The sequence below is a fragment of the Lepus europaeus genome, chromosome 1 (genome assembly GCF_033115175.1).
Source record: "Lepus europaeus isolate LE1 chromosome 1, mLepTim1.pri, whole genome shotgun sequence".
Classification (NCBI taxonomy): domain Eukaryota; kingdom Metazoa; phylum Chordata; class Mammalia; order Lagomorpha; family Leporidae; genus Lepus; species Lepus europaeus.
In genome coordinates, this window is record NC_084827.1 from 26,675,244 (window position 1) to 26,687,962 (window position 12,719).

Genomic DNA, 12,719 nt, shown 5'->3' on the forward strand with positions numbered 1-12,719 from the left:
CAATTTCCTTAGCTGCACACTTGGCAGAACACTTTGGCCCTTATGTCATTTTGTTATCATAGCAAACCAGTGAAGTAATTCCTATTATAATCCTGTTAACAGATAAGGGAACAGGGACTTTTTGGAAATTTAGTCCAGATGGTGTATAAAAGGCAGTAGATGGTGTATAAAGGGCAGTAGAATTTTATTTTATTTTTTAACTTTTATTTAATAAATATAAGTTTCCAAAGTACAACTTTTGGATTATAGCTGCTTTTTCCACCCTTAACCTCCCTCCCACCCACAACCATCCCATCTCCCACTCCCTCTCCCATCCCATTCACATCAAGATTCATTTTCAATTATCTTTATATACAGAAGATCAATTTAGTATATACTAAGTAAAGATTTCAACAGTTTGCACCCACACAGAAACACGAAGTATAAAGTACTGCTTGAGTACTAGTTATACCGTTAATTAATACAACATATTAAGGATAGAGATCCTACATGGGGAGTAAGTGCACAGTGACTCCTGTTGTTGATTTAACAATTGACACTCTTATTTATGGCGTCAGTAATCACCTGAGGCTCTTGTCCTGGGTTGCCAAGGCTATGGAAGCCTCTTGAGTTCGCTGACTCTGATCTTATTTAGACAAGGTCATAGTCAAAGTGGAAGTTCTCTCCTCCCTTCAGAGAAAGATACCTCCTTCTTTGATGGCCTGTTCTTTTCACTGGGATCTCACTCACAGAGATCTTTTATTTAGGTCATTCATTTTGCTTTTTTGGCACAGTGTCTTGGCTTTCCATGCCAGAAATACTCTCATGGGCTTTTTAGCCGGATCCAAATGCCTTAAGGGCTGATTCTGAGGCCAGAGTGCTGTTTAGGACATCAGGGCAGTAGGATTTTAAAGACCAGCGTTAACACCATGGGAAGGTTAATGGGCCAAGGAAGGAACACAAAGCTTGCTTGCTTGCTTGAGTTCCCTAGGGGTTTATTTGGGCAGACTCAGGGTGGGCGGGCTCTGTGCCTAGAAGGTGCTGGGCGTCTTGGTGATGACTAGGGTCTAGGAACTTGATCCTGGAGTCGTGTGACTTCCGGGCCCTCGCGTGATAGAGTGGCCTAGCTGGGTGCAGATGCCAGAATCGCAGATTTGTTGGGGGAGCCTGAGATGGACAGTCCCGGGATTCCTGGCATTTGTTTTGGGCACAAATGCGGGAGTCTGAGGGCAGCCAGGAGCCAATGTTCTTCTCCAACTCCTGTGTGCAGTAGACAACTTCCCCAAAGGACTGCTTCAACTCTGGCTGAGCTAAAGGCCCAGCGGCAGGACCTGGTGACATGATTAAGAGTAGCTGTCCCCCGGGGGGTGGGGGTTTGCAGGGAGAGGGCAAGAGGCGTTTGGGGCTGCGCCCCTCCCGCACCCTCTCCCGAACCCTCACCGTGTGCCTAAGGCCCTCACTGCCACTCCACAAAAGCCAGAAGGCGATGAGGAATCTGGTTTTGGACACCTGAGGCTGAAGATACAGAGGAGCATTCCCTTTACTTCCAGAGAAAATTTTCTTTGCAACTGGAGGGAGATAGGATTGGAATTTCTGGAACGTTCTAGGCTCCATAGCGAAACACCGATGTAGCAGATACGAGAGAAGTCTACATGGTGGAGAAAGTTGTGAAAACACAAGGGTAGACTATCTTCTACTCATTAACTTCTTGGGAGCCCACAGTCCGGCTTCGGGCGGTCCTGCAGCTCCGGCTCTCAGATTTTCCAGAATATTGGACTTGGTCATCCGCATATGGCCTCTTACTTTCCATTGACTATGGGCACGCTACGTTGGCTTTCTCAGATTCCCAGTTTGCTGGTTTCTGAAACTGCCCTACGAAGCGTCCTGTAGCTTTGGACGCTCGTGGCAAGGCTGGGAGACCGCAGCGTGCTGATCACTAGATGGACACACTAGGTGCACACACTCGCAGCTTTTCCCCAGCAGATAGGCACGCCTGCTGAGCGTGCAGTGCCCCGTTTCGGCCCTTCTCCGCCCTCGCTGGTCTTCTGTCATCACGGAACCGCTGTCCGCAACCGGACTGGGGTAGGGCGAGATGCCCCTGGGCCTGAGATCCCAGCCGCCGCAGGATTTTCGGGGAGGAGCAGGGGTAGGGCATGACCTAGCACCTGGCAGCGCCGCCGATTGGCGGAGGAGAAGGTTGTTCCCGCAGCGCGGCCGCCGATTGGCTGCGGGAGGCAGAGGCGTGACGTCCTCAGAAGTTGGGCAAACACCTCCTCCTTCCCAGGCCCCCGCTCCGAATTGCTGCCGGGACGCGGGAGCTCGGAGGCGGCGGGGGGACCTGCCGGCGCCCGGGAGCGGACGAGGTGAGCGGGAGAAGCGGGAAGGGCCGGAGCTGGGGTGCACTCAGCCTGCGAGATGCGCGCGGAGGTGGCCGGCGGGACTCGGGCCGTCAGCCGAGATGGGGGCCCGCGAGCTCGGCCTCCCTGTCCCAGCGCCGCGGGGCGACCCAGGAGCGCCGCGGGCCCTGGGGCGGCCGGGCCCGTTCCATGCGGTGGAGGGCGGCCCCGGAATTCCTGCAGAGGAAGGCGAGGGTCCTGGGAATCTGCGTTCCTCTTCTTGGCGAGGGTGGTGGTGCTGTCGTTGGGGAGTTAGGGTCGGTGTAGAACGGCACGAACGCCCTGCAGAGTCTTGGGGGCGGGCGTGATGGGGTTGCTTTCTGCGGGGAGTAGGTTCCCGTCCCTCGCGTGTTAACCCAACTCGGAACGCAAACTTCTCACGCTGTCCGTCCCTGGCGGGCCGTGCTCTCTGAGATGCGGGACCCCCGAGCAAGCCGCCGTGCAGACCAGGGCCGAGAACGCTGGGCACCGCGCGTGCCAGGGGTCCGCGGAACTCCTGGGACCCCCAGGGTCGCCGGCAGTGAGAGAGCAGGCGCCGGCGGGCAGGGAGCAGCAGTTCCTCATCTACCCTGCTTAGCTGAAGGGGCTGCAAGTCTTGACAGCTGCCACAAAGTGCGCTTTGCAGACTTTGATTTCAGCGGGGTGGGGGGAGGGGAAAGAGGGGTGAGAGAGAGACCTGATGAGGATTAACTTTTTTTTTTTCCACTTTGGGGATCATCACTTGCTGGAATGTGAAGAAGGTGCAGCTATGATTATGCCAGTGTAACTATGCACAGGACCGGATGGTGGCTTTCCGGTATTTCCATTAAAACAAAATAAACCACCAGCTGGCACTTCGGTAGATCTGTGTTGTGTATTTTGTCACTTGGACTCTCCTCCCTGCTTTCCCCAGGAAGATGAGTGACCTTCTGGCTAGGTAACCTGGTGACCATTCTGTAAAGTGAGTTAGGAGGACAAAGATTGGAGCCAATTTGCTGGAGTAACTTTTCCATTGTCCCAAGAACAACATTTGCAACTGTCATTGGCGACAGTGTGATGACAACTTTGGGCTTCAATTATTATTATTATTATTATTTTCATTTGATTAGACATGCAGGTCTGTGCTCAGTACTTTAGCTCAATTAAACTTCACAACAGCCCTGAGAGGTGAATGTTCTGATGACGCTCATTTTGCAGCTGAGGTTAGGTTAGGGACCAAGGTCACAGAGTGAGTTTGAGTGCCAAGGAACCCAGGCCATCTGTGGAGGAGAGGATCCAGTCCTCCTCTGGTGGGATCTGTCTTCTGGTCATGGTAGTTCATGTAGCTGGCTGAATTGAGTGTCTAATTTCCTTCCACAATGTTTTGTTTTCCTGTTTAGTGTATTTCACTAAACATTTCCCTTGGTGCTGTTTTGTGTTTTCAACTTTTAGTACTTCTGTAATCCACAGTACCCAGTCACTGCTATTCTTAATAGAATCAGAATATTGCAACTTAAAGGGGTTTTCATTTTTGAAAAATATTTATTTATTTGAAAATCAAGAGTTAGAGAGAGAGAGAGAGAGAGATCTTCCATCTGCTGATTCACTCTCCACATGGCTGCAATAGCCAGAACTGAACCATGCCAGGAGCCAGGAATTTCTTCCTGATCTCTTACATGGGTAGCAGGAGCCCAAGCACTTGGCCCATCTTTTGTTATTTTTCTCAGGCCATTAGCAGGGAGCTGGATCAGAAGTGGAGCAGCCAGGACCCAAACCTGCACTTATATGGGATGCTGACATTACAGGCGGTGGCTTTACCCACTACAGCACAACGCTGGCCAGGGTATTTTTATATTGTATTCCAGTCTAAATGAAGAGGCCAATGAAAAGAAGGACCCCCCACATTTCTGAAGTCTGGTTTTTCCCACCACTATAATACATTTCAAGGCGTTCATTGGTCTAGGAGATCTTGGCAGAGAATAGAGCTTCTTTTGGGAAGGGGGTTGTGAGACCCTATATTTAGCTTGCGTCCCCTCTTCATAGGTCTTAGTGATGTTTATTTAAATTTGCTCATTCATTCATTCATAGAATGTGATGTTTTCTTATGCATCAGTCACTAGGAATACAGAGATGAATGTTTTTAAAATATGGATTATGTTTTATTCATTAATTTTCATTTTATTTGAAAGGCAAAGAGACAGAGGTAGAAATCTCCCAGAAGTTCATTCCTCAAATGCTTGCAACAGCCAAGGCTTGGCCAGGCTGAAGCAGTATTTCCAGAACTCCGTCTGGGTCTCCCACATGGGTAGCAGGAATCAGAGTACTTGGGCCATCATTTGCTGCTGTCCAGGCTGTGCATTAGCAAGAACCTAGATCCAAAGCAGAGCAGCAGGCACTCCCAATATGGGATGTGGGCATTCCATCTTTAGCCACTATGCCAAATGCTCCTCAGGTATTCATGCTCTTTTACAGTTTAGCAAAGAAACAGACAGACAATTAAACAGGAATTTCAGTCTAAATCAGAACTAGCTTTATATGCCATCTCTATGAAGCTAACTTTGTGAGATAGAGACAAGGCATGAGTCTTTTATCTTTGTATAACTGAGTAGCTGATAGGCTAGAAAACTACAAGTATTCTCAGACCAAATTAATCAACACTAATTGACCTCCTCCCAAGGTTTGTTTCATTTAATTGGTTAACTAATTCAGTTTTACTTCTGGGTAAATATGTTACAGAGTTTTACGTGGAGGCATTAGGAGAGTGTACTGATGCTGCAGGAAGTGAAAGTCTGGAGGCCAGGGTAGCTGCAAGCCCAAGCCTTGTTCCGGCAAGCCTTGGCGTAGGGAGGGGTTTGGATTACTGCTAGGCCGTCACCACCTGGTGCTCTGTTAATTCTGGAACCCTTTTCAACCTCTCAAGGAATGTTATGGTCTGGATAACAACTATGTAACGTGGGCGAAGGCTCCTAGCCATAGAGCAGCTCATGCTTATTTGTAGGTAGCAGGCCTTCATGACAAATCGTTTTTATAATACACTTGCATGCTTTGAATGAACTGGAAGAGCAAATAAAAATCATTTGCATTTCTCATCTATTCACCTCTTCATCTCAGGGCTAATATTAATTCATTCTTAGCCTCTCACTATTTAATCAAGATGTATGACTGATTACTACACATAATTTAGCAGTGAGAAATCTTCACATGTGATCTGATAGAGTTGGTTTGAGTCACTGAATTATGTTGAAGTAAAATTGTTTTTAAAGAGCTGAGATAAATGGACAAAGAGTACATTCCTGAGTTTGAGGCTGGAGATGGAACATTTGGACCTGATTTATTCAATAGTGAATGTGTAATCTTTTATACATGCCCTAGTGGAAATTAAAGAAATTAAGAGTAGCCATGCCTAGACCCCTTCATTTTTTGGTGCTGCATTCTGATCTGGGATGTGGGCAGCCTAAGTGGCATTTTAACTGCTGTGCCAAACACTCTTCTCCCAGTGACTATCTTATATTAGTATATAGAATCGGTCAAAAGAGCAATCTGCTCACCATCTGAAAGGAAATTCCTTTCCACATATGAGATCCTGAGACTTGAGAGTAGCTTTCTTTCCCCCAGATCTGATCTTTTATCGAAGAAACCAGACAAAATCTGCTTTGGTGCCTTCATGTGATTTCAGATGATGATGAACTCAATGATCAACTCATGGTTGATGGTCACAGCTGTATACAGCTGTATACATATGGAGTGCCAGGCCCTGTCCATCTTTCTCTTTCTCTCTTTTTCTGTTTGTTTGTGTCTCTAAATTATAAACATGTTTTTACTTCTCCCTGATTCTCATGTGTGCATTGCAGAATTATGTAACTCATAAATTAAAAAAATTTTTTAAATCTCCCCCCTCCTCCAGTATGAAAAGAGAAATAAAGTGGTACCATATGGAAGTTTTCCTATTGCTTCTGAGAGAGCCCACCCACTGATCGTCTTCCTGTCTCAGTGCATCACTGTGCAGTTCTCTATGATATATTTCCATGAATTTTCAGGACATTTGAAATTCCTGATGAGTCCTAGATAGGTGAAAATGTAGTTGCAGAAGGAATGTTTTAAATTTCTTTGGACATTTGAAGTGTTAACCTGCAAAGGGGCTCATTTCCCACCTCTGCCCATGTGAAAACTCTTTCTCCTTATTCTTCCTAGTTTTTCCCTATTCTTCCTCTCCCCTCCTCTTTTTCTGTATCTTCCTTGCTATGAATCATTACCAGTACCTGGCAGTGTCAAGTAATCTCACTAGAGCTAGTGTGTAAACTTGAATCTTCCTCTCTGGCTTTATTGAAAGCATATTGAGAAATAAAAGGACATTTTAGTTTCTTCCTGACATCCTTGAAAAAAGACTGCAAAATCCAGAGCAGAAAAAGCAACAACAGCCTACCTAGGGATCAATGAAACATCAGACACTGCAGTGTAAATCAGAAATCCTCACTATTACCAATTCTTGATGACCATAAATGATCAGAAAGTTCTGTGCTCAGACCAACTTTCAAGGTTCAGGTGGTTACTGAAAGTAATTTCTGCTATAATCAAGCTTTTTTTTTTCTATGCACTTAGAAATCAGAATTTACCTTGGCAAGGGTTCAGTGATAATTTTCTATGCAACACAGGAAAAGGGGTCAGGAGAGGCACCAGATACATTGTGGGGGAGGCGATAATTTACCACAGTTATTAAGGTTGGTGCCATATGCACTTGATTTCTTTCTGCAACATGAGCTGGCTGGAATAACAGCACACAGCAGATCTACATGGTGTGATCTCCAGGTTTTGGTAAAGAAGAAAAAATCCAGGTGTTGCACATTAACCTGTGACTCCTGCTTCTGGTTCGAAGCAACAGATCCAGGCAGACTCCATCCAGTTCAGTTTCTTCATCCGTAAAGTGGGGGATGATACCATCTGCTTAAGATTTCTGCAAGGATACTTACCTGGCAGGGGAGATACCATGATCATGAAGGTGGTTTTCCCAGGGCGAGGCTCATCCATTGCACTCCGGATGTGCTGACCCCTGCGATTTTCCCAAATGTGGGAAACTCGACTGCATAATCTGTGGTAGTGGGGGACTGCGTTCCTGCTTTCCCCTCAAAAAAAAAAAAAAAAAAAAAGATTTCTGCAAGGAGAAAAGGAGACAATGTCTGCAGAGGCTTAGCCTCATGTGTGGCATATAATGTTTAATCACTGGTCACTGTCATATTTGCTTAAAAGCAAAGGTTACAGAAATAATGATTTAAGAATTCCTTTAAAAAAGAAAGTGAAAGTAGCTTCCCAAACGAATCCCAAAAGTTCAGTCTACACCACGCCTGCTGTCTTCCTAGTCTCCCTAGAGTCTGCCTTTGCAAATAGTGTCTGTGAGTGTCTCATCTGCTGCCCCACTCCCACCCCAGACAAGGGAAGTGAGTTGGGGGGCGGGATAGTCACTGAGCACAGGGTGGCTGTGTTTGTAAATCAAGCTTGGGCTGAGGAGAGAGATTAGATTTTCTGAAGAAGTTCTTTCATTTAGGACCAAGACTATCATTCAGAATGGAAGGTACCAGCTCATGCAGTCACCTGTGAGTTTATGAGATAAAGCCCCTAGTGAGACGATAAGGTCTGGACATGGTCAGAGGAATCACTAGTGTTTAAAGTAATTACTATCTTGGGAACTGATTTTGTTTGGGAACAGAAGTATTGAAGTTCTATGGGACATTGTAGTTTGTCCTTTGGCTCACACGGGAGACCAAATGGGCTTAGGTTTGGGTTTAATGTAGTCCCTTTTAAATCACAAACTATATGAACACAACAAATATTAGATGCAGCATCTGCCAGCCTTTGACTGAGTTGTTAATCATCTATGACTATTTGGGCACCTGAACTCCGGCCCCAGCAAAATCCTGAGCAAATCATCAGCATTTCCTCTTGCTGCAGGCAGCTTTTTTTCTTTTTTATCCTATTATTTTATAATTGTATTATATATTATACATATTATACTATATAGTATATTATTATATTATAAACTCTATTTTATTATATTAAAATATTATTCCTGAAGCTTCCTTAACTGGACTCTTTATTGTTGGCCCTGCTTTCTGATTCTGTTTTGGGTGCCTATATATTTACTGTGTTTTCTCTCAGCAAATGTGCTTGTATGATTAAATATTTGCTTCAAACTTTCCCATCTATGAGAGTATTTCAAAAAGTTCATACAACATGGAATTAAAAGATATATTTATTTTGGTGCCCAAATTTTTGAAATCTGTGTAATTTTTTTGAATTGTGTAGGTTCTACAAGCTTTTTGAAGGCCTCTAAGGTGGATGCTCTTTGAAGCTACAGTTTGTTGTAACAGAGATGTGTTTCAGAAAAGCCTTCTTGTTTGCTAGCAGTCATGAGTAGAAAACTTCTAGGAGACATAAAATCATTTTGTCCCTGTATTTTGCTGCCAATCTTATGCAGAAAGCTAAGTTTTAGCATCCAATGATACTTCAGATTATATCTGAAATGACATTTAGCCACTAAATATATGTAATCCTTTGAAAAAGCATAGGATACCATGACTTAGATATTTATGATGTAATATTTTATATAAAGTTTCCTCTGCATAATACACATGGTAAGCCTTTTGTAAGTATTTATGGAATGACTGAATGGAGTTGTACTCTCTACTTTCAGCACCTGGGACAGGTTGGTTTGATTTTCCAAAGTTTCCAGTCTTTTGAGGGTCAATGCTTTTGTGACATTCAGTTAACTATGGATGATTAGGAAAATGATCATGTTTTCTAAATCCTTCCTTTCTGTTTCTACTTATGTCGCTTTAAGGACCAGTAAAAATAATGGTTCACTGATGGACACTAGATGGCAGACTACATCAAGTTGCACTTAGAGGGGATGGTTAGAACCGAAGCTGGAAAGAGGAGCTTGGAGGGGAGGAAGAATAGGGTGGGTAGTATCAATATGTTCCTAAATCTGCACACATGAAATGCATGTCATTTGTATACCTTAAATTTTAAAAAATGTTATGTTGTTATTCAATTGTGAAGTCTTCTTTACCATTATAAGAAAGTTAAGCTTTGTGCCATCAAAACGGAGCCTAGTCTGAAAGGGCTGCTTGCTGTTGTCTTCCTGGCTTTGCATTGTGGATTAACTTGTTCAAAACTTCTGTGCTGATTAAATGTTTGATCATACTTGTATTTATGGCACTATTTCAGCTTTGAAGCTATTAGTATGTCACACAAGTTGTTCCATACTTAACTTTTTTTTTTTTTTTTTTTTTTTTTTTTTTTTTTTGGAATTAGGTAATCTTGTTTTTAGAAACTTGACTTTCTATGGGTTAAGGACCACTTTGCGTGTTTGTTGCCATTTGGGTTGGTCCCATTTTACAGCAGATTTCTAAGGAGACCAGAATTGATCTGTAAGCCTCCAGCCTTTTGCTGTCCTGCTGCCTCACACTGCCTTTCCAGTTACCAGGTTGCAAGATGCTACGAGGATGTAGAACCAAACTGGGCAGGCTGGGGGTCAGCCTCTCCAGAGGACTTCACCACAAGGCTGTGATGGCCCTCAGGCGGGAGGATGTGAACGCCTGGGAGAGAAGGGCACCTCTGGCTCCCAAACACATCAAAGGGATCACCAACCTGGGATACAAGGTCTTGATACAGCCTTCAAATCGGCGGGCCATTCATGATAAGGTGAATATTTCCAATTTTTAAAATAGGTGGGAATAAGATAAAGTTACATAAGAAAATTAAGCACCTCCTGAGTAAAAATGAAATTTTCATTAATATGACTTTACTTTCTTTACCTTGATAAAAGTATTATTTTTAATCACATTCCATGCTTTCTCCAGGTGAGGAATAAAGAATGTGATATTTTTCAGTCATTTCTCTTTACTATGTGGCCCCGTTTCTGGGACTAGGGAGAGAAAAGCCAATAAAGACATCATTCTTGCATGTCTTTTCTTTTTAAAAAAGATTTATTTTTTATTATTTGAAAGGAAGAGTTAGAGAAGAGAGAGAAAAAGAGAGAGAGAAAGAGAGAGGGAGAGAGAGAGAGAGGAGAGGGAGAGAGAGAATCTTTCATCTGCTGTTTCACTCCCCAAATGGCTGCAATGGCCAGGGCTGGGCCAGGCTGAAGCCAGGAACCAGGAATTCCATCCAGGTTTTTCACATGGGTGGCAGAGGCCCAAGCAACTGAGCCACCTCTGCTGCAATTAGCAGGGAGCTGGATTGGAAGTGGAGCAGCCAGGATGGCAACCAGTGCCCATATGCAATGCCAGTGTCACAGAGGTGGCGGCTTAACTGCTACACCACAGCCCAGGGCCCTGCTGGCTGCCACTCTGCTTGAGAGGAATCTTCTCTTTGTTTCCCCTTCTCTTTTGCCCTTTTGAATATCATTATGGAATCATGCATATTTTTCATTCAAATCTACTAAGCATGATTCTTTTTAATGTCTTAATTTGTTGCCGTTGAATTCTCAACAATGTTGCAGTGGGTTCCTTTCTGAGAGGAGCAGCATGGTGGGGGCAAGAGGCGTGGAGTCACCACACAGACCCCGGGAGTCAGGTGAAAGCAGGCTTGAGGCGATCAGCCGGCAGACTCGTTTATTACAGTTGGTACAACAGCTTATATAGCCAAGACCAGCCAATCTGGTCAAGGGGCGGTCTATACCCCAACCAATCACAGCCTGTTGCCAGGCAGTTTCCAAAGCCATCCAATCACAGCCTGTTGCCAGGCAGTTTCAAAGCCATCCAATCACAGCCTGTTGCCAGGCAGGCTCCGTTGCCAGGTGGGTTTCAAAGCCATTCCTGACTGATGTTCGCTTGCCAGTGGCCACCTTCGCATGGCCTTCTCATTCCACTACATTAATTATCTTAAATTTGGTTAAGGAAGAGTCCCTTCAAGGTGGCTCCTATGTTCTTTGGACACGTGTCCATTTTTCTTTGAGCTTTCTTGTTTCCTGGAATAACATACTATCCTAGCCTCCCTTGTAATAGTCCTGCCCTTTACAGGAAATTAACCATTTCACCAAGGAGCCCTGGTTTATTTTAGGTATAGAAACCAAGATCTGCTACCCAGTGTACTTATTCCTATGGAGAATAAGTAGTGTTTTTAGTCCCTTTTAGTACACAGAACTTATAAATAAACAGAAGCAGAAACACAACCCCCTCACACACACATCATTTAATCATGAGTAAATACTGATATTTCTAATTAAAAATTAACGTAGATTTTTCTTACCTTTAAAATTTTATCTTTGCATCTATTTTCTTCAACAGTAGTTATCTTATTTCTCCATAATATTAATGCCTATTTTTTAGCTTTATCCTGTATGTTTAAAATAGTTTCAGAATCACAGTGCTAGTATTAAAACTAACAAGTCAGTTAAAATAAAGTTTAATAGTTCTTGCCAATAAAATGTATCTCACAAAGAATGCTAGAGTGCTATGTTCAAAAAGTTGTTTGAACTTTTTTTTTTTAAAGATTGATTTATTTATTTGAAAGAGTTACACAGAGAAGGGGAGAGAGAGAGGTCTTCCATCCACTGGTTCACTCCCCAATTGGCCACAATGGCCGGAGCTGTGCTGATCCAAAGGCAAGAGCCAGGAGCTTCTTCTGGGTCTCCCACGAGGGTGCAAGGACCCAAGGACTTGGGCCATCTTCTACTGCTTTCCCAGACCATAGCAGAGAGCTGGATGAGAAGTGGAGCAGCCAAGACTTGAACCGTTGCCCATATGGGATGCCAGCACTGCAGGCAGAGGCTTTACCCGCTACACCATAGTGCCGGCCCATGTTTGAACTATTTTTATGTGTGGTGACATTATTATTCTAATATTCACCTAGATCCACCCATATATAATTATTCTTGTTCAGTTTTAATGTTTGTTTTTAACTTTTTAATTTAATTTAATTTTTTGAATAAGTATAGCATTTACAAACTCTAGAGGTTAAATCTTGCTCTCATTATAATACCCTGAATTTCATTCCCACCTACCTCAAAAGTTACTTTAGTTTTTGACCTCATTCTCATTTTCTTTTTTTTTTTGAAAATAAGCATTTGTGTGTGTATGTGTGAGTGTGTGTGCATATTCTTATTTTTTCCTTGGCTGTTTATAGAAAACTGCATACTATATATATTCTTTCTCCCCTTGTTTTGTTTAGTCAGGTACATATCTTGGGCATCACTCTGTGTCATTTCAAAGACATCTGTTTCATTCTATTTAATTCCCCTGTGCTAATCATTCCATTCCATGGATTTATCATGGTTTATTTAAGCAGTCTACTAGGAATGAGCAAATGGACTGTTTTCAAAGAAACCAGGTAGAAAGTATACATTTTTTTTACTGTCTCTTCTATCCATTTCTACTTTCTTTTGAAGTA

At 43.5% G+C, this 12,719-nt stretch overlaps 1 protein-coding gene and 1 non-coding gene across 4 annotated transcripts in view; both read left to right on the forward strand.

Annotated features, from left to right (window-relative positions):
• Positions 1-2,267: 2,267 nt before the first annotated feature.
• Positions 2,268-12,719, forward strand: part of AASS (aminoadipate-semialdehyde synthase) — a 68,496-nt gene continuing 58,044 nt past the window's right edge. The window contains exons 1-2 of one of the 3 annotated variants that reach the window (XM_062206607.1): positions 2,268-2,342; positions 9,807-10,031. In XM_062206607.1, the coding sequence (XP_062062591.1) occupies positions 9,822-10,031 (210 nt within the window). In that variant the 5' untranslated portion in view covers positions 2,268-2,342; positions 9,807-9,821. Of the gene's footprint in view, positions 2,343-9,180; positions 9,286-9,806; positions 10,032-12,719 lie in introns of those variants that run through there. The other 2 variants (XM_062206531.1, XM_062206583.1) reach the window with 2 other exon arrangements.
• Positions 7,293-7,456, forward strand: LOC133768758 (U1 spliceosomal RNA). The gene has a single exon (XR_009867074.1). It is a non-coding gene; the product is annotated as a U1 spliceosomal RNA (small nuclear RNA).